Source organism: Suncus etruscus, chromosome 13 (assembly GCF_024139225.1).
Source record: "Suncus etruscus isolate mSunEtr1 chromosome 13, mSunEtr1.pri.cur, whole genome shotgun sequence".
In the NCBI taxonomy this organism is placed as follows: domain Eukaryota; kingdom Metazoa; phylum Chordata; class Mammalia; order Eulipotyphla; family Soricidae; genus Suncus; species Suncus etruscus.
The window spans coordinates 52,034,104-52,060,820 of NC_064860.1; the positions used below are offsets into that span (position 1 = coordinate 52,034,104).

Here is a 26,717-nt window from a genome sequence, read left to right on the forward strand (position 1 = left end):
GGTTCTACGCTCAGAAATCGCTCCTTGCTTGGGGGACCATATTGGACACCGGGGATCAAACACAGCTCCATCCTGGGTTTGCCATGTGCAAGGCAAACGGCCTACTGCTGCACTATCACTCTGGCCCCTTTCTATTTAAATTTTAAAAAGTTTTTAAATTCCTAAAGATGGGAACAGTGATGGATAGGAATATGTATGTTTGTATAAATATAAATATATCCTTTTAAATCCATAAAATACTCCACATTCATTATATCTTTTAATTCACATAATTTTTTTTTTAGTTTTTAGTTTTGGGGCAATGCTCAGGGATTATTCCTAATTCTGTGCTCAGAAATCACTCCTGGCAGGCTTGGGGGACCATATGGGATATCAGGAATCAAACCTGGTTTGGTCCTGAGTTGGCTATGTGCAAGGCTAATGTCCTACTTTCTGTGCTATCACTCCAGTTCCTATTTCACATAATTCTAAGTGAGGTAGATATAAGTTAATCTTACAGAAAAAAACAAAACAAACAAACAAACAAAAACAAAAAAAGCAGGACCAGAGAGGTAGCTACAAGGGTTGAATGTCTGACTATGCATATGGGAGGTTTAGGTTTGATCCCTGACATCACATGGTTCCCAAAGAGAACACTGACCAGAGAGCTGGATGTATCCTCAAACACTATCAGGAATTACCCAAAAGCCAAAACAGAGAGAGAAAGAGAAAGAGAGAGAGAAAAGAGTCTAGTGTAAGTAAATACATTGTACTAGATTTTCCAGATTTCTAGTAAATGACAGTTCCTTCAAATCATGGTTGTCTAAACCTTTTCCCACTTTGCCTCAAAAAGCAGATGACTATGGAATTATTTAAGTGCTTTGCATGATTTTTTGCACATGGAAAACTGATGCATATATATGGAACATATAAAGACTATTTATACAAAATAGAATATAGATAGAATATATATAAACATATATTCTCCTTCTCCAGGAGTTAAGAGGATTAAAATTCAATTAAGAGAGAAAAATACCCTATGGTACTGTACACTGTACTTTCCATGGGAAACTTAGGGAGGCTGAGGATCGGAATTCTTATCTGTATCTGAGAATAATAGGTTATCTCTAACTTTATAAAAACTACCCATTTCCTTTTTCTTTGACATTGTAAAACAACCATTATGGTGATTATTTCCCCCAAAAAATAGCCTAAAATGCTGAAGGTAAAATATTAAATTTAGGCCAGGATTTTTAGGGGCTAGTTAGTGATGATATTAGACTGTAAGGTACAAAGTTGAAATCTATTAAATTGTAAAATTTTGTCTCTCTCAAAGCTCATTCTCCTTTGTCCTTCTCTTCTTGTTCTGTAACATCACACCCAGCAATGCTATGAGGCCCATGAGATTGAACCCAAGACTCCAACATGCAAAGCACGTGCGCCAGTCTATTCAGCTATCTCCTCAACCTTAGGTTTTCTGTAGGTCTAATACAACTGACTCACCAGTCCACTCTAGACACTAAATATTAATGCTTGTGGAATAATGTAATGTCACAGTGATGACAATTTCATTCAATTCTCAAGATCACAGAGTTAATAAGGTAGCATGTTGAGTTATAACCACACAGTCTCCATTAAAAGGGCCTAGACAGAGCAGAGTTTCACAGGTCAATTTGGGTTGTTATACATCTACACATATATTTCTAATATCTAAGAGATGCCCCACTGTCACTATTACAATGTGGTGCTAGTCACACAAAAGATATCTATGTTCTTGCTTTATTTTTTAAAATTGGGCACAAAATGTTTAAACTTATTTAAAACCTTTCCATTATCTTTTTAGAGAACATGGACAATTAACATAGTAATTTTCTGAATGAACAGGATGAGCCTTATATGTCAAAGTATTAGTGAAGAGCCATAGGTGAGAGGCCAAATAAGTGGGTTGATGATCAACTGATTTTACCTTCGGCTTGGTTCTGACAGTCCAATCACAGGGTATCTCAACTGGATTTGGAATATAAGACCTCTTTTCTGAGAAATGAATAATTATGACTGAATGAAACACACAGGATTAAGTATCTTGAGGACGGTTGAGACTTAGAACCTATACTATTCTTAAAGGATCCATTTTTCATGTCTAATTTCTTTGGAGAAAATGAAATGAGTTAAAAGAGATAGTACAGAGCTTAAGGCACTTGTCTTACAAAGGGTTGACACTTTTTTATGTTCTAGTACTACATTGTTACATTGTGTTGTCTTGAGTGCCCCCTAAATACAGACCAGGAATAAACAGCCCCTAACATTGAAATAAGACCCACCAATCCACCAGTGTCATGTTTTTATTATACTTTGTTTATTTTTATAAGTCAGGATCAGCAAAAAAGCAATCTAGTTTATCACTAACCAAAAATGCTAGAAAAAAAATCAAGTTAGCATCTTTAAAAAAACAAGTCAAACATTGAGATGAAATGTGTAGATTTACAGCCCCATACTGTTATTCCAGATCACAAGCTTTAACTCACCCACCCCGCTTCCTCTCTTTCCCACCCATCTCCCTCTGCCTGCTCTTTGGGGTTAAGAGCCCTAAATGCAAAATAAGAAAAGGAAATGAATTGATATCCAAGGTCTCCTCCAATCGTAAAAGTCTATTTCTATTTAGGCAGGCACTTGACTGATGTGAATTCAGACAAAAACTCTATCAAGACTGGCAAAGAAGAATTTCAGGTAGAGAAAGTAAAGTCATTTTCTGGGAAATTAAAGTAACACAGAAGTATCAGAGTTAGAGAAACCAAATGTGGCCTGTTTATTATTGGGCCACATAATCTTTTGTTTGTTTATTTGGAAGCCAAACTCCATGGTGCTCAGGTGTTACTTCTAGCTATAAACTCAGGAATTACTCCTGGAGGTGCTCAGGTGACCATAGATCGGATGCAAGAGACAAATCCCAAGTCAGTCACATGCAAGTGCCCTACTTGCTGTACTATTGCTTCAGCCACCACACAATCTTTTGAAATCTTTAAATTTCAAGCAAAGGCTGACCTGCCTTAAACGTGATACTACTGGCATTGTGTCTTTCAGGCAATTCTCCCAGGGTAACCATGCATCAATCTGTAGGCTGTCATGAGTTGCCCAGAGTACTTAGGCATCCAAATAGTCTGAAACCTTCTGTGTTTGCTACTTAACTGCTGAGGACATACTGAGGCTGATGGAAGCTGCAGGCTCAGAGTTGGGAAAAAAGACTAAGAAGCTCAATAAGCCTCATGAAGAGGAAAGAGAAGCTAGAATCTGAGTTCAGCATCCCAGACTCTCTACTGATCCAAGTCTGCAGAGGCTTAATTTGTTGTGGTAGTCATAGTAAAGGAGGGGAGGGTATTCCAACTTAGCCTTTTCATGGGCAAACTGAGACCAGCCAGAACTTAACTGGGCCACTGATTTGCCTCAGATATGAGGCACATGCCCTGTAGAAACATGCAAACTGCTCTTTCTATGGCAGACAAGTCTGATGTTCCTTCCCAGGAGGTGGGTATATGGATGGTACTCAGTACCACCATGCTTCAGCTCCTTTAGAACAGTAGCTTGAAGGAGGTCCAGGTACCTACAAGATCATAGAAATTTTTAATATTAGGAAGTAATGTAATTTTATGAAGCTAAGTAAGAAAAATGCACATCAAATTCATTTGCTTCTATTTCATTAAGAATCTCTGGGCTGGAACAATAGCACAGTGAGAAGGGCTCTTGCTTTGCATGGGGCTGATTCAAGTTCAATTCTCAGCATTTCATATGGTCCCCTGAGTAATGCCAGAAATGATTTCTGAGAGAAAAGCTAGAAGTAACCCCTAAGCATCACTAGATGGGACCCAAAAACAAAATATAATAATAATAATAATAATAGAAAAAGAATCTCTGTACTAGGAACTATGAGAGATATTAGGGACACAATGATGTATTTTCCTCTGTTCAATTAACTTATGCAGAACATTTATCCTAATTTTTATGATATGGCTGTCTATAGTTTTGAGTGTTAGAAAACACAAACACTCTTGCTTATACCAAACACTATTGCTTATATCATAGTATTTGCTCTGTGTCTGACTAGAAAACATCCCTATTTCTAAATGTCAGAGCAGTTTATAAAACATTAGTGACAACCTAACTTCTCTTTTCAAATTTAGCACTTTCCTAGTCCTTCTATGTGTTTCCTTTTTATTTGTGGCCATAACTTCTTCCTCAGTCTCTAAAAATAGCAGTTGCTGGCACTTGTCTGTGACTCTTAGCTGGTACTGGCATCTCTGTCCCAGTTGGGTTTTGACTGGAGGTTTTTCTTTGGACTTTTTTTTTTTTTGGAGTTAGAATTATTCTCTTTTGAGACTTAACCACTGGCCAGTAGATTTTCCTGTGTTTACTACTTTTTTTGACCCAATGACAAAGTGCTTTAGGTAGATTCCACAAAATGATGGCTCTCAGATAATTTTAAAAAAGCCTTTTTGAGATGATAAAGTGAATGTTGTTCATGAAACCCAAGCTGTGGTTCCATTATTCATTACAGACAGAACATGTAGGAAGACACAGAATATAATACATGAATTAACTGTTGCAAGATATAGCCCTTCCAAGTAAACATGGTAAGTTCTGATTATGAATTTTCAAGAAACAACACACTTGTATTTATATAAGTTAGAGCTATATTCCTTTGAGTGTTCCTGGAACCATAAGCCAGAAACCAGAGTGGAATACAGCAAGTGGGATAGAAGGCATGGGGCGGAGGTCGAAAAGAGAGTGCTTGAATAGAAATTTCTCTGCTCATCAACATCTGTGTTGCCTGCATCAACCATAAATGTGTTGTTTTAGATCCTCAAATAGGTAAAAGCACTGAACAGATATCTGTTGGTCTTGGATTATATATAGAATAAAGAAATTATTAAGTTTTACAGTGAGAGTAAAGCTAAGAGTAAAAGGAGAAAGTGACAGAGTGACAACAGGCAACTGAAAAAAGTCTGGCATAAAGAGAAGGTACCAGATTTTTACTCCTTTTCATAAATATAGAGGGTGTACTGTCCTTAAATGTTCCCCTGAAAACTGAGGAAAACTAAACCAAACTAGATCATCAAGAAAACAAACAAAAAATTGTTGTCAATTGATTAAAAAAATAAATAAGAAAGACTGAGGCTGGAGAAATAGCACAGCGGTAGAGTGCTGGCCTTGCAAACCTGGGTGTGCAGACCTGGGTTCGATCCCAGCATCCCATTGGTTCCTGAGTCAGAAGCGATTTCTGAGTGCAATGCCAGGAGTAACCCCTGAGCATCATCAGCTGTGGCCCCAAAACAAAAACAAAAACAAACAAAAGAAATAAGAAAATTCCAGTTGTGTGAAGTAAGGCAGACAGAAAAGATAAGGGAGTTGGGGCTAGAGAGATAGTACAGTATATATGGTACTTACCTTGCATGCAGCAAACTCATATATGATCCTGGTATCCCAGATGATCCTCAGAGCATCACAGGAGTAATTCCTAAATGCAAGAAGATGAAGGAATAATCCCTGCGCATCACCCACCACAAAAATTATCAGGACTGTATGATATCACTTATGAGTATAAACTGAGCATCAAAGAAGGAAAAAGGTAAAATGGCAGTTACTGAGCAAGTGGGCTGGGAGATGGAGAAACATGATTAATATTACTTAAGGAAACAAATTTGCAATGGGCAGTAAATAAACCTTTGGAATATGAAACACAGACTTACAAGTGTAGACTACAATGTCATAGCATAATATAAGTGTGTTAAGTAATACATGAATATAGACAGCAGTATTAGACCACTAGGCAGTGCTGCAACAATTAAACTACAAACTATCAATGTATCAAGTGGCAAGCTAAACTCTTTTTAATGTATACAATATTATGACAAATGTATTTACTTAAAAAACAAACAACAAGAAAAAATAATATTGCTCTAGACTTTTGGAGCCAAGACAGAAGATGTCTGAGTGTAGCTCCTCAAGGTCATTCACAGAATGAGGTCCAGTACAGTACTTTCATTTTATCCTTTTCTACTCATACATATAAGAATAATTGAGACTATAAAATATTCAACTTACTCACTGGGCAGAGAGAAGGATGAGGGCACTATTCTCTCTTTCTTTCTTTCTTTCTTTCTTTCTTTCTTTCTTTCTTTCTTTCTTTCTTTCTTTCTTTCTTTCTTTCTTTCTTTCTTTCTCTCTTTCTTTTCTCTCTTTTTTCTTTCTCTCTCTCTTTCTTTCTTTCTCTCTCTCTTTCTTTTCTCTTTTTTCTTTCTCTCTCTCTCTTTCTTTCTTTCTTTCTTTCTTTCTTTCTTTCTTTCTTTCTTTCTTTCTTTCTTTCTTTCTTTCTTTCTTTCTTTCTTTCTTTCTTTCTTTCTTTCTTTCTTTCTTTCCTTCCTTCTTTCTTTCTTCTCTCTCTCTCACATACACAACACAGAAGCACACAAGCAAACACACACTTAGTAACACAATAGGTCACTTTTCTTTCTGCCAAACTGAATCTGATCAAAGCAAATAATTGGCAACAAAGAGAAATGTTGAATGATCTTAAAACTATACTCTAAATGGAGGGCTGGAGAAAAATCTCACTGGTAAAGTTCAGGCCTTACAAGCATAACACATAAATTTTATCCCTGAAAGAAGACAAACTCAGGGGTGGGAAAACAGATTAGTATTGGAAGTAAGGAAGTCACAACCAAAAGAACTCTTTTATTTTTTCAGGTATATCTATTGTTAGCTGTAGAGAGAGAATTACTTGCAGAATAAGCAATTTAAAGAAATCATGTTTTATTATTTTTAATACATATCTTTATTTAAGAACCATGATTACAAACAAGTTTGTAGTTGGGTTTCAGTTATATAAATAAAACACACACACACACACACACACACACACACATACCCCTTCACCAGTGCAGCATTCCCCACCCATGCCCTCCATCTCCCTCTTCCCCTACCCCTTGCCTACATTCAAGACAGGTATTCTATTTCTCTCACTCACTACTGTTTTTGTTTTTGTTTTTGTGCCACACCTGGCAGCATTATGATCCATCAGCTGTTGGCCACATGCAAGGCAAACTCCTTGTTGCTGTGCTATTGTTCTGGGCTCTGAAAGAGAACTTTTTAAAAGATAAAGAGTGGGCCTCTTATGTAAGGCTCCTCACCAATACTTTGACATAAATGAGGTTCATCCCAATCCATTGAAGAAATTAATATTTTATAGTTAATTGTCCATTTTCTCTAAGCAGCTCATCTAAGAGCATGGAAATGTTTTTTTTTTAAATAAATTTAAACATTGTATGCCTCATTTTTAAGAACTAGAACATAAACATAGATATATTTTCTGTGTAACTAGTGACACATTGTAATAACAACCAAAACTGACCTGTGAAACTCTGCTCTATTAGGTCGTTTTGATGGAGGCTGCATGGTTATTGTTGTATATGTAAATATTTTAGGGAATTATTATGTTACTGACCCTAACCTGATTAGTGATTGTATCCTACCCTAGGTGTGACCTGGCATTCTGCCCCCACCCTAGGGTAGTACCTGATTCTGCTTCCACCATTGGTTGGTATCTGATCCCACCATTGGGTGGTACCTGATTCTGGGAGATAAAAACAAGGGTCTGTGGAAGGCGAGAGGCTTTTTGCTGGAACTGAGGCTGAGTCTTTGGACTTCAGTCTTGTCCACCGAATAAAGCTAATATTTCCACAAGCCTGACTGTCTGCGAACTGTTTACCCGCCGTTTCACCGCAGAACTGTTGGCTAGACAGGGTGGCAGACACATGCTCCGAGCTGGAAGAGAAAGGCCTTATCCTCCATCCCTCCATCAGTCAACCTCTTCAGGGGCTGACTTGCAACAGTTATAATTCAAATATTCTACCTTATTAATTTTGTGATCTTGAGAATTGGTTGAAATTGTCACCACTGTGACATTAATATTCCACAAGCATTAATATTTAGTGTCCAGAGTGTCTAGTGCATCAGCTGTATCAGACTTACATAAAAGTGAGTGCTTAGGAAATAGTTGAACAGGCTGGAGAGTATGCTCTGCATGTTAGAGTCCTGGGTTCACTCTTATGATCTCCTGAGCCTGCCAGGAGTAATTTTTGAGCCCAGAGCCAGGAGTAACCCCTGATCACCATTGGTTGTCAGAGAGAAAAGTATGGGAGTCAGGGCTGTAAGGCCCTTATGGGTCAGAGAGAAAGTATGGGAGTCAGAGGTGTAAGGCCCTTGTCTTTAATGTGGCAGACCCTAATCTGTTTCTTGGCACTGCATATAGTTTCCAGAGCACTGCCAGGAATCATTTCTGAGCACAAAAGTAAGAATAAATAATGCCCAAGCACTGCCAGGTATAGTCCCAAACCCTTTGGTCAAACTAAAGATAAAGAGTGTATTTTTAATTTTATATTTATTTAAGCATCATGATTACAAACATGTTTGTAGTTGGGTTTCAGTTATAAAAAAGAACACACCCCTTCACCAGTGCAACCTTCCCACCACTGAAGAGTACATTTTTCTCAAATCCCTGATTAAATATAGTTAACCACATTTCAGGTACAGATCACTCTATTGTGGGTTTATGTATATGTTTACTTACATGCAGGTACATGTATATTTCAGAAAGCTTTATAAAATACTTGTGAATTGTCTGGATCTGTCCAAAAGCATCTACCTGGTTTCTCTCTAAAATTTCACATCCCCCGCCCATTTCACCCATTGGCCCTTTATTCATTATGCATTTGAAAAGAACATTTGGCTAACAGTTCATGCTTAATATTTCTCAGTGCTTTCTCTTGGCCTTTCAGACAGATGCAAATTCCCTTTTTGTCTCTAGATTCAATAATAAGCAATCTTAGATCCCAGAAGATGAATTTGAATTCTTTGAAAATAAATTATTTATGAATTAAATATATATACAAAAATATAAATATATATAAATACAGCTAGAAATTTTGCAGCATTAGCAATGAAGGAGGTGCTAAAACCCCACAAAAATCAAAACTAGATAGCCACACAATGATGCCAAGAGGGGCATGTGAGATTGGTCCATGGAACCCATTAAAATAAATTCCCACCAGACAGCATTCCCACCAGCAGTGGATAAGAGTTCCTTTCTCCCCACATTCCCGCCAACACTGCTTGTTCTCATTCTTTGTGATGTGTGCCAATCTCTGGGGTGTGAGGTGGTACCTCATAGTTGTTTTGATTTGCATCTCCCTGATGATTAGTGATGTAGAGCATTTTTTCATGTGTCTTTTGGCCATAGGTATCTCTTCTTTGTCAAAGTGTCTGTCCATTTCTTCTCCCCATTTTTTGATGGGATTAGATGTTTTTTTCTTGTAAAAATGCCTCTATAGTATGCAACCTAAACACAACTTGCAAAAAGAACTTTTGTATCACTATGAATTATGAATAAAACATTGAAGCTAGAGTGATACAATAGCACATATGCTGTTTGCTTTGCACATGACCAACCTGGATTTGATCCCCAGCATTCAATATAGTCACCTGAGCTAGGAGTAACTCATGAGTATTGCTGGGTGTGGCCAAAAACCATAAAGAAAAATTCTTTTGATCCAGATGATCTAGAATAATCTTGGCCACAGCAGTCATTTAACATTGCTGCATACATCCTAGCTTCGGAATATGTGGCATTCATACTAATGTGTCTCCCAAAGTTGTCTACATCCAAATCCCAAGAATCGATAAATATGGCACCATGTGTGGTAAATGAAGGCTACGGTTGCAGAAGAATTAAAGCTGCTAACTAGCTAACCTTGAAAGGAGAGGATTATCCTGGATTATCTAGGTAGCTCACTGCAAATATAAGAGTCTTTGTAAGTGGAAGAGGGAAGCAGGAAATTGACCTGACATGAGAGAGCCTGATATTACTCAGTTTGAACGGTGGTAAGGAGTGGGTGGCATCTAAGATGTAGAAAAAAAGCATGGAAATAGGTGTTTTTCTAGGAGCTAAAAGGTGATATAAGGGTTAGGTCCATTGCCTTGTATGTAGCTGATCCCTGTTCAGTCTCTGGCATCTCATGGTCCCCCAGGTACTGCCAGGTATTATCCTAAACATAACATAAGTCCAACCCTTCTCCTCTTCTCCACAATAGATTTTTCCTTAGAGAACCTCCAGAAGGTTCCTATAGCCTATCCTTCCTATACCTAGATTTTAGTTCAGAGAGACTAGTTTCAAACTTCTCACTTTCAGCTCTGTAAGATAAATTTGTGCAAAGTGTTACTATGGTAATAGAAAATCAATACATTTGGTAGCTTTTTCTGAATTCTGAGCTTATTAACAGTAACACAATTCAAGTGAACAGTACCCAGGGATGGAAAGGTAGTATAGAAGGAAGGACACTTGTTTTCCATGTGGACAACCTGGGTTTGATCCCTGACATCACAAATGGTCCCCAAAGCACCACCAGCAGTGATTCCTAAATTTACATACAGGAGTAAGCCTTGAGAACCACCAACTGTGGCCTCCCAAATACAACAAGAAAACAGTGGCCAGTGAAGAATTTCCTTCCCATTATTTTCATCAAGAAAGCTCTTGATGAAGATTCTTACTCCATTTTCCCATCCCTGTCTCATCTGGCAATACATTGGAGTATTGATGTAGCAGTGCTAACACTGTAACACTAAGGGATGAAAACCCATTTTATGCTTTACCTGAAAGATAACAGCAACATTATTTGAAACAACCTCCTTGTCCATTAATAAATAAGCAGGCAAATAAAACATGGTACATTTTTTGACTTTTTTCTATTTAACCAACTTTATTACATACATGATTGTACTTGGGTTTCAGTCATGTAAAGAACACCAGTGCAACATTCCCATCACCAATGTCCCAAATCTCCCTCCTCCCCACCCGACCCCCGCCTGTACTCTAGACAGGCTTTCTATTTCCCTCATACATTCTCATTATTAGGATAGTTCAAAACGTAGTTATTTCTCTCTAACTAAACTCATCCCTGTTTCTGGTGAGCTTCCTGAGGTGAGCTGGAACTTCCAGCTCTTTTCTCTTTTGTGCCTAAAAATTATTATTGCAAGAATGTCTTTCATTTTTCTTAAAACCCATAGATGAGTGAGACCATTCTGCATCTTTCTCTCTCACTCTCTGACTCATTTCACTCAGCATAATAGATTTCATGTACATCCATGTATAGGAAAATTTCATGACTTCATCTCTCCTGACAGCTGCATAATATTCCATTGTGTATATGTACCACAGTTTCTTTAGCCATTCATCTGTTGAAGGGTATCTTGGTTGTTTTCAGAGTCTTGCTATGGTAAATAGTGCTGCAATGAATATAGGTGTAAAGAAGGGATTTTTGTATTGTATTTTTGTGTTCCTAGGGTATATTCCTAGGAGTGGTATAGCTGGATCATATGGGAGCTCGATTTCCAGTTTTTGGAGGAATCTCCATATTGCTTTCTATAAAGGTTGAACTAGACGGCATTCCCACCAGCAGTGGATAAGAGTTTCTTTCTCTCCACATCCCCGCCAACACTGCTTGTTCTCATTCTTTGTGATGTGTGCCAATCTCTGGGGTGTGAGGTGGTACCTCATAGTTGTTTTGATTTGCATCTCCCTGATGATTAGTGATGTAGAGCATTTTTTCATGTGTCTTTTGGCCATAGGTATCTCTTCTTTGTCAAAGTGTCTGTCCATTTCTTCTCCCCATTTTTTGATGGGATTAGATGTTTTTTTCTTGTAAAGTTCTGTCAGTGCCTTGTATATTTTGAAGATTAGCCCCTTATCTGATGGGTATTGGGCAAATAGTTTCTCCCACTCAGTGGGGGGCTCTTGTATCCTGGGCACTATTTCTTTTGAGGTGCAGAAGCTTCTCAGTTTAATATATTCCCATCTGTTAATTTCTGCTTACACTTGCTTGGAGAGTGCAGTTTCCTCCTTGACTATGCCTGTAGTCTCAATGTCCTGGAGTGTTTTACCTACGTGTTGTTCTATATATCTTTTTTTTTTTTTTTTTGGTTTTTGGGCCACACCCGTTTGACACTCAGGGGTTACTCCTGGCTATGAGCTCAGAAATCCCCCCTGGCTTGGGGAGACCATATGGGACGCCGGGGGATCGAACCGCGGTCCATCCTACGCTAGCGCTTGTAAGGCAGACACCTTACCTCTAGCGCCACCTTCCCGGCCCCTGTTCTATATATCTTATGGTTTCGGATCTGATATCGAGGTCTTTCATCCATTTGGATTTAACCTTTGTACATGATGTTAGCTGGGGGTCTAAGTTCAATTTTTTGCAAGTGGCTAGCCAGTTGTGTCAACACCACTTGTTGAAGAGGCTTTCTTTGCTCCATTTAGGATTTCTTGTTCCTTTATCAAAAATTAGGTGATTGTATGTCTGGGAAACATTCTCTGAGTATTCAAGCCTATTCCACTGATCTGAGGGCCTGACTTTATTCCAATACCATGCTGTTTTGATAACTTTTGCTTTGTAGTACAGTTTAAAGTTGGGGAAAGTAATTCCTCCCATATTCTATTTCCCAATGATTGCTTTAGCTATTCTAGGGTATTTATTGTTCCAAATGAATTACTTTTGAAATTCATTTGAAATTCAGTTGGAACATGGCACATTTATAGAAAAGGATGCAGCCTTGGAAATGATAAACCCAGGGCTAGGAGCCAACTCAGGACTAAAGCACTTGCCTTGCAAGTGTGAGGCCCCAGTTCAATATTCAGAGTCTTCATTAGTGCCAAGTTTGACCCTGGCAGAAATCTTCTCAGAGACTCCCTTGTCCCAGCAGCCTGATATATACAAACACTGTAAGGAAAGAAGTGCACTGCAACTAAAAATTTGTGCTCTTAGTGCAGCCTATAATGCAAGCCCTGGTGAATACTTGTGCCAGCAGAAAAGCCAAAGCCGAGTGATTGCTGGTGAGCTCTGAAGCAGAGTGAGAATGTACCCCCTAGGGAGTACTCTCTGTGTGCTTTGTGTGTGTGTTTGTATGCCACAACACATTTTTTTGGTGGGCAACACCTAGCAGTGTTCAGACCTTACTCCTGACTGCACTCAGGAATTAACTCCTGGTGGTACTTGGGGGACCATAAGGGATGCCGAAAATTGAACCCAGATTGGCATGTGCAAGATAAGAGCCTACTCAATCTACTATCACTCCAGCCCCTGAAACAAGATTGTATGTTTTGTTTTTGGGCTACAGCCATTAGTGCTCAGGGGTTACTTCTGGCTCTGCATTTAGGAATCACTTCTGGCGGTGCTCAGAGACCCATGAGATGCCTCACACTTGCAAGGCAAGTGCTTTAGTCCTGAGTTGGCTCCTAGCCCTGGGTTTATCATTTCCAACTGATCCTGATCAGTTGTGTGCAAGGTAAGCACCCTATCCACTATACTATACTATCTCCTTAGTCTCTATTTAATCCTTTAAAAAGCTACAAACAACCAATGAATGCAAAAGCATTGAAAAAACTCACATGTACATGGAGTTACACATGAGTAAATGATTTGTATCTTCTGCAGAAACAACCTAAATGCCCAAATACAGATGAATATATGAAGCTGTGGCATACACACATACACACACAGTTGTTTACTCTGCAAACCTAAGAAAGAACAAAAGTAAGCAATCTTCAGTAGCATGTTTTGAATCAGAGGGTATCACACTGAGTGAAGTCAGTGAGAAGGAAAGGGCTAGATTCAGAATGATCTCTCAGGTGGGTCTTAAAGAAACACAGCAAGATAGCAACAAAGGCCTGAAGCCAACATAATGGGCAAATGATCAACAATTGGGAGGATTCAAAGGGATGGGTGTTAGAATCCTTGGTGGAGGAGAGGGTACACAGGTGATTAGTGTGGTGTTAGAATAATGTGCATTGAAAACCATCATTATAGTGTTATAAATCACAAAATCTTATTTTTTAAAATTATCTGTCTCTTCTTCCATGTGACAGAAGAATCTTACAGGCACAAACAGATTAACTCAGGGATTCAACTTCCATAGAAATCGAGAAATTTAAGGGTCAGAGCAATAGCACAAGTGTAGGATACTTGCCTTGCATGCAGCCGAGCCAGGACAGACCCGGATTCTATCTTTGGCATCCCATATGGTCCCCAAACCTGCCAGGAGTGATTTCTGATTTCAGAGCCAGGAGTAATCCCAGAGTGCTGCCGGGTGTGGCCCAAACACAAAACAAAAAAAGAAAAGAAATAGAGAAAATTCACCAAGACTGAGAGAAGAGTGGCAATGATGGGCACTGGAGAGTGATGCAGGTGAGTCTTATATCCTAGATCTATTTGGAGGGGATGATTTGGGGTAGCTGGAATTCCTGCAATTTGATGGAAGAGAGAAATACTTGATGTTATGGCCATCTAGGTTTTATTGACCTGATCTCATAGAGGCAGACCATGGTTTTTGTTTCTTTTGGGACCACACCTGGCAATGCTTCGGAGTGACTTCTGACTCTGCACTCATGAATGACTCCTGGCAGTCTTGAAAAGGTTATCAGGGTTACCAGGAGGATCAGTCTAAGGTTATTTAGATCATGATAGGAGAGAACCAGAGCTCTTTGGCAAAATCTTTGTAATGAAATATTGCTTTGGGTCTTATCCATGGTAGAGGAAGAGCCTGGTGATTTTGCAAGAGTCAATAAGACTCTTTCTCTCCCCCTTCATGGCTCCTGATAGTTGATGAAAGATTAGGTAATCATGGCTTGAGTTCTCATGCAGATCTGAGGCTCAGTTATCAAAAGCCATGGAGCACAGGATACAACTCATAGTAATGCATGATGCCTTGGCTTAAATATCACTTCAGATGCATCATAACTTTATCTACATAGAATAAAGTCAGTAGTTCATGATTTATACTGAAATACTTATTCCATCTACATATTTCTACTATCCATATCACCTCATATTCTTTCTTGCAGCCAAGAAGAATATAGATCTACCTCTAACTGGGCACTTCATTTGTTTTTTTTTTTGTCCATACCCAGCATGGGTTACTACTGGCTCTGTGCTTAGAAATGACTCTTAGCAGGTTCAAGGAACCATATGGGATGCCAGGGATTGAACCCTGGTTAACCAGTATGAGGCAAAAGCCCTACCTGCTGTGCTATTGCTCTGACTGCTAACAAGGCACTTTGACACTGGATGATCAATGGTGAGCAAATATCAAAAAATTCCTTCTCAATGGAGCTTCTAATTAGTGTAAAAGAAAAGCATAATTCAAGTTAATATACAAATACAGTGTACATGTACATATGTCAACATGTATACTGGCTATAATTTAAATAGCAGTAGCAAAAAGACTACTAAGAGAGAAAAAATATTGGTGGACAGCAGAAATAAAGGAATGAATGAAATAAGCAAGTTGGAACTGTATCATGAAGTAGGTATACAGCTAAACTGGTGAAGAGTGCCGTGAATGAGAAAAGTAAATGATTGAAGATCAAGAGCTCTACAAGATTAAGAGCTCTACAATGAAGACAGCAAAACTAAAGCAAAAAAATCAACTTTAACATGTCAGAGAAAGTCAGTTAATTGGGGCCGGCGAGGTGGCGCTAGAGGTAAGGTGTCTGCCTTGCAAGCGCTAGCCAAGGAAAGGACCACGGTTCGATCCCCCGGTGTCCCATATGGTCCCCCCAAGCCAGGGGCAATTTCTGAGCGCGTAGCCAGGAGTAACCCCTGAGCATCTAACGGGTGTGGCCCGAAAAACCAAAAAAAAAAAAAAAAAAAAAAAGAAAGTCAGTTAATGATAAAATAAACTTTTATATTTTCAAATACTAGTTTCATATTTTTACAAGTCTAGGAAATTGGCTTTAGACAAGTAACCTCACTTATTTTGTAATTTTGGAACTTTATTTGTAAGCTGGAGTAATTATCTTTCACTGGTTTTGAGAACTAAGAAAAAGGGGAGAGTAAAAGTTTCTAAAAACAATGTCTAAGACAGGGGTCTCAAACTCAATTTACCTGGGGATCGCAGGAGGCAAAGTCGGGGTGAGGCAGGGCCACATAAGGGATTTCGCTTACCAAATATTCGCAATAAAAAATCACATTAGTAAAAAATAATCGCAAAAACTCGCATTAAACATTTGCATACCCTGAACGGAATTGCTCGGGATATGCGAATGTTTAATGCGATTTTTTTCTTTACTAATGTGATTTTTATTGCGATTATTCGGTAAGCGAATAATCGCGAATACTGTGATATCTGAAGGCCAGCTGCGGGCCACAAAATGTACGGAGGGCCGCAAACGGCGCTGGCCGTGAGTTTGAGACCCCTGATCTAAGAGATACATGAGCCTTCAGTGCACCAGTTTGGATCTGAATATAAAACCAGAATAGGTTAGTCTTAAACAGAATAGTAGATTTTCAGTCCTAAGAAAAACCAAAATGTATGTTGTATCTCTAGACTCATCAACCCCCAATAACAATTCTCAGAAGGTGGATTTCAATTCTTTAGGAGAAAAATCATTTCGTGGATCGCAAGAAATATGTAAGATCAGCCTGGAAATTTCGCAGCACTAGCAATGAAAGAGGTGCTTAAAACTCACAAAAGCAAAAGCAAATATCAACATAGTGATGCAGAGAGGGGTAAGTGTGATAGGTTCACAGAAACCCATTTGAAAGAATTTCCAGTGCTAAAGTTGGAATGAGCTGAGTACTACAAAAAATAAAATAGTGAGGGGCTGGAGCGAAAACATGGTAGGACATTTGCCTTGTATGTGGCCAACCTGGATTTGACCCCTGGCGTCCCTGAGCCTACTAGGAGTGTTTCCTGAGCGAACAGTCAGGAAGTAGCCCCTGAGCATTACCAGGAGTGGCCCTAAATAAAATAGAGAATAACTGTAAACAAAGTACAAAATAAATATCTGTGTGCCCACACGTAAGTAAAATGAATGTATGGGGAAGGCAAATTTCCAAAGTGGTATAATTTCTAATAATGTATCGAGGAACAATCTTCTTCATTAAAATATTAAGTGCACAGGGACCAAAGAGATAGTAAAGTGGGTAGGATGTTTGCCTTGCACATAGGTAACCTGACTTTAATCTCCATCATTCTATATAATATTCCCCTGAGCCTGCCAGAAGTAATTCTTGAGTGCAGAGCCAGGAATAATTCCTGAGCACCATCAGGTGTGCCCCTTGCCAAATATGCAGTGCACATAGTGACTTCCTTTTCAAAATTACAGAATGGAAAGAGGAGGCGGTAACCTGTGGAAAAGTCTGACTCATGTGACCTCTGTCGGGTAATGGAGGTTAATAGCAGCAGAGATAAATTCATAATAGCAACCCTGGATAAAAATGTGCTGATCTAAATGTGATCTAAAGGAAAACTAAGAAAGAAAAGAAAAACTCTATAAAGCACACTCAGTCTAGTTGTGAGAAATACATATCAGATGCTCATTGAGAGGCATGCTACAAAATAATTCACCAATTATCAAAACTGTTAAGGTGATAGGAAAGCAAAGGAAATTGAAAAAATGGTCACAGCCAAGAAATTGAAGATGCAAGAGCCAGGGCCTACTCAATAGAACCGGCATGACTGTTGGAAAAGAAAAGAACAGAAGGCAAGGATCAGGGAGGAAATCTGAATAAAATAGAGACCTTAGTGAATAATAACAATGCACCAACACTCGCTCATGAATTGTGACAAATATTATCATATTAAAGCAACATTAAGAATTGGTTGTGAGGGCCGGAGAGATAGCATGGAGGTAAGGTGTTTGCCTCACATGCAGAAGGACGGTGGTTCAAATCCTGGCATCCCATATGGTCCCCGAGCCTGCCAGGAGAGATTTCTGAGTGTAGAGCCAGGAGCAAACCCTGAGCGTTGCCAGGTGTGACCAAAAACCAAAGACCAAAATAAATAAATAAATAAATAAATAAATAAAATAAAATAAATTGTACCACATGTCTATAATATACATGAGAACTCTGCAGTTCTTTTTGCAACTGGCCTGCAAATCAGAATTGTTCTGAAATATCAATTTCTTTTACAAAACCAAATAAACCAAACACACTTACAAAACATGCTTTGCCATGTCAGACTTTTGGGGATTCTAGGAATTATATAGAAAAAAATATATTTTTTGGTTTTTTACAGCATATGCATCTATCTGTCTCTTGGCTATAAAGTTAATCTTAGGCTTATTGTTCCTATTTTGTATCCAGCCTAGGAAATCAGTGTAAAACTATTTTCTTTGTTTTTAATATAGTAAAACAAAGTAACAATCCAACCCTGGAGTCCTCTTCCCTTGAACTCTGATAACTGGCCCAGCATTTCTGCTATCCGGTCCTTGCACCTGCTTTTTTGTTGCCTTTCAGTAGCGCTGGGTGCTTAACGTGAAGCCAATTGATATTTCAAAATTGCATAATGGTTTTATTGTGAAAACTTGCCTTCCCAGTTTGAGTTTCTATAATATAGGTCAACACTGCCCTTCGCTGAGACTACTTGCACCTTCCACCCCCACGGAGAGACAAAACTCACATCACACTGAGCTGAGCAATAATCACTTCGGTCATGAGAGCGTGAGAAAAAGTCATTGTATTACGGTATCAGACACCCATCCAGCAGGTTATTTTAGGGATTATATTGCCAGTATTTAAATCACGAAAACACATTTTATTACTTTTTTAAGGAAAAAATTAAGAGGAGGGAAGGAAAACGAAAGAAAAAGGACTTCGTAGCTTACTTTTGCCATTTCCTCTGTTTTCCTAAAAAGTTAACGTGAAGGAAATAAACTCCTAAGGAAACTTTCCCGGGGTTTAAAACCTCAGAGCCCAGAATCCCTGGAAGCCCTGTTTAGAACCATTAAAATGTCTCACATGGCCATCCGGTCTCTGCATCCTTTTAACAACCACCCCGTGGAGGCATCCTTTGAACACAGGGGGTCAGTGGGCTGCAGACCAGACCAAAATGTTCTTTTTCTTTTTGTTAGTATTACTTTTGTATTTGTTGGTGAACGATTACTCAACACTTCAAATCTACAAAGTCATATTATCTAATAAACTGGTAGAAAGAGAAAAAAAAATCAAACCGGATTCTGTTTATACTAGGCATTTATACTAGGCAGGTGCTCCTGTACTTTGAGCTCTATATTAGAGCTTTCTTGTCTCATTTTAGTTTCAATTCTCATTTTCAGTTGTCTCTCAATTAGCCAAGCCTGTCTCTGTCAGAGAAACGACTATTGACGAATTATTTTCACATTCCTCTAGGGCCCCCTTTCCAGAGGACTTTGGTGTACTTTGCTGGAGTATACTGCTATGATTTTAGTCCATGTAGACCAAAATTTTCTAAACGTAGACCTCTCCTTTCCTCTAACTTCATTCATTTTTCTAACCGATTTGCAGGTGGAGGGAATAATAGAAATTCAGGCTCAGAGATCCACCACTTGTTACAGCAGCTCCCCGACCCTCGCACAAGTGCACTGCATTAGACCAATACAAAGGATACTCTCTCAGCCAATGCCCCAAAATAAAAACAATTCAACAACAACAACAACCCCGCCTCTAACTCATTCTCTTCTCCGGGTAGTTGGAGTGCTGGTGAGGGGGCGCCTCCTACCTCCCCTTGATGCCATCTTGGGGGCTCCGCATCTCCCAAGGACTGACTTTTTGCTTTCAAAGCACGTCTCTGTATCTTTCCAAACTTAACCCAACTTCTCAAGAAGCTGAGATAGAGCCTGGCTGGCACTGGAGTAGAGTGGAGTGGAGTGGGGTGACTTGGGGGGTGGGGGTGCCTTTCCATCATCATAACTGACTGAATCAGGTCAGTCTGCTGAACATTTCCAGCAAACTCCACGTCTTGCCTGTACCTCAAAAGACTCGACACTTTTCTGAGTGCCAAGTCAGAAAACTCCTTCCTTCATTGCCACCCCTTTCCTCCCTGCCACCCCTCTCTGGAGCCCAGAGGAGGAGAGACAAGCGCTCCAGTCGTAGTCCTGGGGTTTGCGGGAGCAGCCCCCCCCCAAATCAAGAAGATGTGCAGAGGAGGGGGGCATACTTGACCCCGTGGGGCCAACTTACAGCTCAAGGCGACCACCAGGTAGCGCAGCAGCAACAGGAGGAGGCGGTGGCGGCTCCTTCTCGCCATCTTCCCTGAGCACGCGAGGGTCCCGCGGCTGCAAGGGGCGCGCGAGGCCGGGCCACGGCCCTGGAACTTCGGGGGTCGGAGCCAGGGAGCCGAGGTCACCCGCTGCACGGTCGGGCGCTTGCTCAGCCCGCAGCCTAGCTAGCAGCTAACGCTGGTCTTGCCTGAGCCAGGGGGTTGATCTGAAGGGTTTGCGTGCCTTTCTTCTTAATTTTTCTTTTTTGGTGGGGTGCAGGGGGGAGTGGGGGAAAGAGGAGGGGTGCCAGGGGGCGGGTCCTGAAAGCCGGACGAGGAGGCAGCTGGACCCAGATGAAGGAGGCGATGGTTGGAAGGGAAGCCGGTGCCTTATCCCCCGCCTCTGCGCCCTGGGGATTGATCCGCTTTGTGTCTGTCTGGTTCCCCGCTCCGGAGCTGCCAGCTGTCCCCGGGACTAGGACCCGAGGACGATCGGAGGAGAAAGGACCCAGGAGGCTTCTGACTTCTTGCTCCGACTCTTCTCTTCTTTGCCTAGCACCAAACTTCTTGCAAGCATTTCAGCCAGGGGTGGAGAGTTTTGAGAATTGTCGCGCCTACTGGACGGAGCTGCGGGGGAGGTGCTCTGGGGAAATGGGTTTTGCTGGGCCCCGCCTTGGATAGGAGGAGGAGGGATGGGAGTAGGGGTGAGGGTTGTGGTGGGGGGTCTATGTGTGCGTGTGCAAGTCATCCAGATTCTATGCTGCAAGGCTTGTCTCTGATTTATTTATTATTTACTTATTGCAAAACCTTGGATCCTTCTGGAGTTTAGGCGCATGGCTCTTTGGGGAAGTGTTAAGGTATGTTTCGTGTTCTTGGCTTTTCCAAGAGTCATCTAACGGGGTGAAATAGTTATCATGTCCCTCTCCAGTTAGTTATATAACTGCCGCCTGTGGAGTTTTCCACATGTTAAGACTCTACAGCTGCCCTTTGTCAGGTTTATTTTTGGTCGGCCGTGCTTTTAAAAAGCAAAACCTATTATGAATGGGCTGCTGTTGTGCTTCTAACACTGGACAGGCAATTAAATATGGTCCACGTCCAAACAGCCACATAGGCGCTTTTCGCCTGGGTTCTTGCAACGGAAACTGGTGCATTCCAAAGTTTAGCTAGTTTTGGGAAGGGGTCTTTGCTCCACAGGAAAAATTGTGTGTGTGTGTGTGTTTTAAGTAGACTGAGGGCTGAAGTTCTGTGTAGACTACAGCTGATTGAATTGTGTGATGCAGAAGAATCTAGCTAACTCTGGACAGAAGCACTAAGAGTTTAGATATGCAGAGGGGCGGGGAATGATACATCCTTGCTGTTTCCTTGGTGACCGAGATAGAAGCTTAATACTTACCAAGATCAAGAGAGGGTTAGAGGGGCCCAGAGAGGAGCCCGAGAAAGGAAAAAGTGCAGTTAGATCCTGTGCCATTCATGCAAGAAGGGGTCTTGAGCCAACAGATTATTTCCAGTTTTGGGGAAATTGTTATTTATTCTCCTTATTCTTGCTTCATCTCAGTCTGTCCTCCTTAAAGATGCACACACCAGGCATATATATATATATATATATATATATATATATATATATATATATATATATATATATATATATATATATGTAAAATGTGTTATTCTGTGACATCCTATGTGAATAAGTGAAACATTCCCTCATCAACTTGTCGCCATCCATTCAGACTTAGTCAAATGGTTACAGCTTTTCAGCAAACAAGCACTGAAGAAGAGCTAGTTAATGAAGTGCTGTTAATGGACTCTCAGTTTTCAGGAGACAGAACCCTTTCCGGAAAGATTGCTGGCAGCAAGTGTTATACGAGGACAGAAAATAATCACAACTATTAATTTAATTTTGTTTAATTGGTGGAGTCAGAATAGTCCAATATTTGGTCTCTCAGCATCTTTGGGTGTGTGTTGTTTCCACTTTGCAGAGAAGAAAACTAGACTTGGAGAGACTAAGTTTATTCAAGATCAAAATTAAGAGGTCTTGGAGGTAAGTACAAGGCTTTCCTTATTGGGCTTTCAAAGGTAAATTATGTAAAGGAAAGAAATGAAGGAATAAAATCCCATGAAGAACAAAAGGAAGTGACAAAAGCTAGAAGTATGCCAAATAAAATCATCCAAAATTGCAACCTCCCATGGGGGACCCCCGACCCTCGGGGGTGTGGAAATGAAGGTTGCTAGTTATTCGCGGGTTTGCCCGAGCAGAACCAACCTGTAAAGAAAAACTTGAGAAGTTAGTAAGAAGGGCCCTCAAGACAACACATGCTGTTCAAAAGGGAAGTTTATTGTTGGGGGATCAGCTTTTAAGGGCTGAAATACGTCAGAGGGTGTTATGGGTTTTTCCACCAATTACATTTACAAGCATTAATTAGCATAAGCTGGGGCAGGTAATAGGGAGGGGCAAAGAGGTAGACCTGAGCACATGTTTATACTAAGAGAGTTTATATAGAAAACATAAGATTCAAACAGAGTTCCACAAATTCCACTCAGCAAGCACAAATAAAACATTAGCTGTAGGGCTAGGCATATGTGGAAGTGGGACCTTGGGGGAAGGGTTGAATTCTGAGGGCTCTCCAATGCCATAACCCCTAGACTTCCTCTGTAGGTCAAGGCTCTTTGAAAGAAGTAGGGCAGGCTAAGGGAAAAATGTATTATATTTTAGATGAGTGTTGTCCAATCTGGTAGTGTGAAAGCTTTTTACAACTTTGCTCCTCCTCCACCCACCATTTCTCACACTGAAAATATAGGACTCTCTGTGGTTAGTAATACAGAGTAACCCCTGAGCACTGCTGGGTGTGAACTACAAAAACAAAAACAGGAACTTTTACACTCATAAGGACCTCAAACTCTTGACAGGATCTTCTCTTAAATTAGAAATTTTATTAAATTAAAAACGTGTTGGGGTGCAGTGATTAGGGCACTGCAACAATACAGTGATTAGAGCATTTGCCATAATGTGGCCAACGTGGGTTCATTCTCCGGCTTACCATATGGTCTCCCAAGCCTGCCAAAAACAAGGTCTGAGCATAGAACCAGGAGTAACCTTTAAGCAATGGCAGCTGTAGCTAAAAAGAGTGAAAAAATAAAGACACTGAGGTCGAGAAACTCACCAGGTTAAAAATTCTTCAAAAATGTTTAAGTTAAAATAAAAAATGTATAAAATGTTTATTAATAAGCCTTATTAAAATTTTGCATCAACCTTATACTCTTCACAAAAAATTAACTCAAGATGTATCATATATCTAACTAGAATAGACAGATCCATCCAAGATAACAAGAAAGTAATGGTTCCAGGTATTCTCCCCCTTCTTTTTCCCTAGGAGAGACCACAGGTATAAATTTTGAAGTTGGCATTCTATGGTATTAGACTAGAAGGCCAGATGACTTTTGGATTTGGTAATAACTTTCTAGATACAATACTAAATACAATCCATTAATAAAGATGTAATACAAAAGAATGGATTGACTTGTTATAGCAGAGCTAGTTAACTTAGACATTTGTGGATGGCTTGCAAGATGAGTCTATCAAATGAATTCATTGTTACAGTTCTTTAACAGATCATGAGTTATATCTCTGTTGACCACAGTAGCCACAGTAACACAAATCCTTGTGTCCACAATAACATCCCCAATTGCTACTCCTTCCTGCTTTTTCCTCTGGTTTGCATCATCAGTATGGACATCTCATCATTGTCAACATTTGTATGTTTTCCTTTCTTTCAACTCTTGCCCTTGTGCAGAAGTGTTTATGACGTGATCGGCGTTCATATAGCTTTCCTGTTTCCACCTTTAAAAGTTTGTTATGTGATTGTCTCCTACGCAAATGAGGCTTTGTGGATGACTATCTGGAGGTCTTGATTATCTGTCCCATGCTTCTTCATATCCTCAGTAATAACCGATTCATTATTCAATTCATTATTCAATTTTCATTAAAGTGAAAATTGTGGCCCACAAACCTACAAAGCAAAAAAAAAAAATACTCCCCCAAAACTAGACTTATGTATATACCTTTTCTCACTTTTGCATCAAATATGATTTTTCAACACATAGCAATGATTCTCTAACCTTATAAATATCAAGTGACTGCCTTACAATTCAAAATCTAAAAATAGTTATTTGGAATTAATGAGGTTTCAGTACCTTAAGACTGTCCTTCATAAAAACAAAACCAACAACAACAACAAAAGAAACTAAGTGGTTCGAGTCCCGGCATCCCATATGGTCCCCCGAGCCTGTCCGGAGCGATTTCTGATCATAGAGTCAGGAATAGCCCCTGAGTGCTGCCGGGTGTGACCCAAAATCCAAAACAAAACAAAACAGACTGTCCTTGACTTCAAATCCCTGTTCCCTATGTTGGTTGCCTGCAATTCTAACCAACTTGACTACAAAGTAGGTAGTTTCCACAACTTCTTTTTTGAAATATTGTCCCTTCTTTTCCCCTAGCCCCAACCCCCAGAAATTTAGAAGGGCTCTTTGGGGTTGGGAGCCAGAGCACTGGCGCAAGCTGCAAGGCTTCTGCCTTGCGCTCGTTAACCTAGGACGGCATCCCATATGGTCCCTCAAGCCAGGAGTGATTTCTGAGTGCAAACCCCTGAGCGTCACTGGGTGTGACCAGAAAAAAAAAAAAAGAAAGAAAAAAGCTACAACAGATTGTCCTAAGTCTTGTAGTATGGAAGGTCTGACAACTTCTTTATAAGAGAAGCCACAGAGAATGGAACCTGAAGCACAATTTTGTACCAACAAGGAACCCGAGCCCCTGACTCAACAGTGCTAGTCAGTGGAGACCTTTCTTTTAGTAAAGACCTTCTGAAACTTTACTCTTACTGTTCTTCATTATAATATTAAAATTCACACATCAAAAAAATAATGCACACATCATAACCTAAAGCCAAAGGGATAGTCCTCAGGCTACGGTGTTTGCCTTGCATGTAACTAACTCAGGTTTGAGTCTCAGTACCACTGTGTGTAGTCCCCAAAGAAAACAAACACCCCCCAAAAAAACAAACACCTATACATACAACATATTTTCATTGTATATGCTCACCATTCTCTCTCGTGAATATATATGATGAAATAGAAAAGCTACTAGAATATATGTATAAGCTATGATGTAACCCTGTTTCTACTGGGGAAAATAAAACAGACTCTCCTCCCTCTTTGAAACCATTCATATTGTTTGAAACTGTTCACTTTGTTTATGGGCATTCCTTTCCAGTTTATATTGTTTTCATGACCAATTAAACCTCTCTCTTCCACTGAGTTATTTCTGTTTTTTCTTCAAGAATGTCAGTAGTTGTCTAGAATGGCTCATTGACTACAGAGAATTACTTTATCATTATCAGTTCATTATAAATATATTATAGACCACAATATATGGCTCAAAGTTAGAATACTGCCTTGCATGCATAAGCGCTGGATCCCTACTACTACAAAATTAATAGGTAAAATTAAAATATATGGCCAGAGAAATGGCACAATAGGTAAAAAGTTTCTATATGAGTGACTGCAGAGCTGAAAAGATAGTACAGTGGGAAAGGCATTTGCCTTTGCAAGCAGCCAACCCATGTTTATCCCAGCATCCGATATGATCCCAGGAACATAGCCAGGAATAACTTCTAAGCATTGCCAGGTGTGGGCCCCACCTTTTGGATCACACCCGGCAGTGCTCAGGGGTTACTCCTGGCTCTATGCTCAGAAATAGCTCCTGGCAGGCTCGGGGGACCATATGGGATGCCAGAATTCGAACCAATGACCTTCTGCATGAAAGGCAAATGCCTTACCTCCATGCTACCTCTTTGGCCCCACCTCAAAAATTCTTATTGCAGTGGTTGTGACTCTGGTTCAAATCTCAGGAACCATATATGGTCCCCTGATCATAGTCAGAAATAGCCCATGAATATCATTGAGTGTGGCCCCCGAGCCAAAATAATAAATAAAATAAAGACTATTATAAAAGATACAAATAACCATCCAGATAAAGAGGTATATGTGATAAGGCTGGAAGAGACATGAACAAAGGAGATTTTGTGTTTGTGAAGTTGGTGTATGTCATCCTTCTAGCATGTGACTGATACCACCCTTCCAAAAGGTCTCCAAACCCTGTGGTTTAGAGGTTTTTTACCCTAGTGTCTTCATTAATGGAGCATAATTGAGGAAATCACTGCCCTTTGGTGATTAACTCAATTGTCACATCCTCTGCTCTTACTAGAGGTTGGGAGTTGGGTGTTATTGAAAGGTCCACTCTAATCACTAGAAAACTTTCTGGTGACAGCCCCTATTCTGAAGCCATTAGGAGCTGCAAGCTGCCTGTCCTCTCATTAACATATAAAAGTCACTCCACATGCTGGAGATTCAAGATTCTTAGAGACTTTTAGTATCAGAATTTAGTGACTGAGACTCAAAATCCTGCTGCTATCACTCAGAAAACTACCTGGATTTTCACTCCTGTGAAGGAGTCAAAACCAAAACCAAATACATATTTCTTAGTGTCTCACTGCATCACTTCTGGGAAGAGTTTACTATATATTACACTTAAACATATTAAAATTTGAAGGAATAATAGTACAATGGTTAGGGCACTTGCTTTGCATGTAGCCAACCAGGATTGGACCCCCAGAATCCCATAT

The 26,717-nt window shown here is 40.0% G+C and overlaps 1 protein-coding gene across 1 annotated transcript in view; it reads right to left on the reverse strand.

Moving 5' to 3' along the window:
* Positions 1–20,188, reverse strand: part of JAM2 (junctional adhesion molecule 2) — an 81,369-nt gene extending 61,181 nt beyond the window's left edge. The window contains exon 1 of the mRNA XM_049785583.1: positions 20,022–20,188. Within this exon, the coding sequence (XP_049641540.1) occupies positions 20,022–20,088 (67 nt within the window). The 5' untranslated portion in view covers positions 20,089–20,188. The remainder of the gene's footprint in view (positions 1–20,021) is intronic.
* Positions 20,189–26,717: the final 6,529 nt, after the last annotated feature.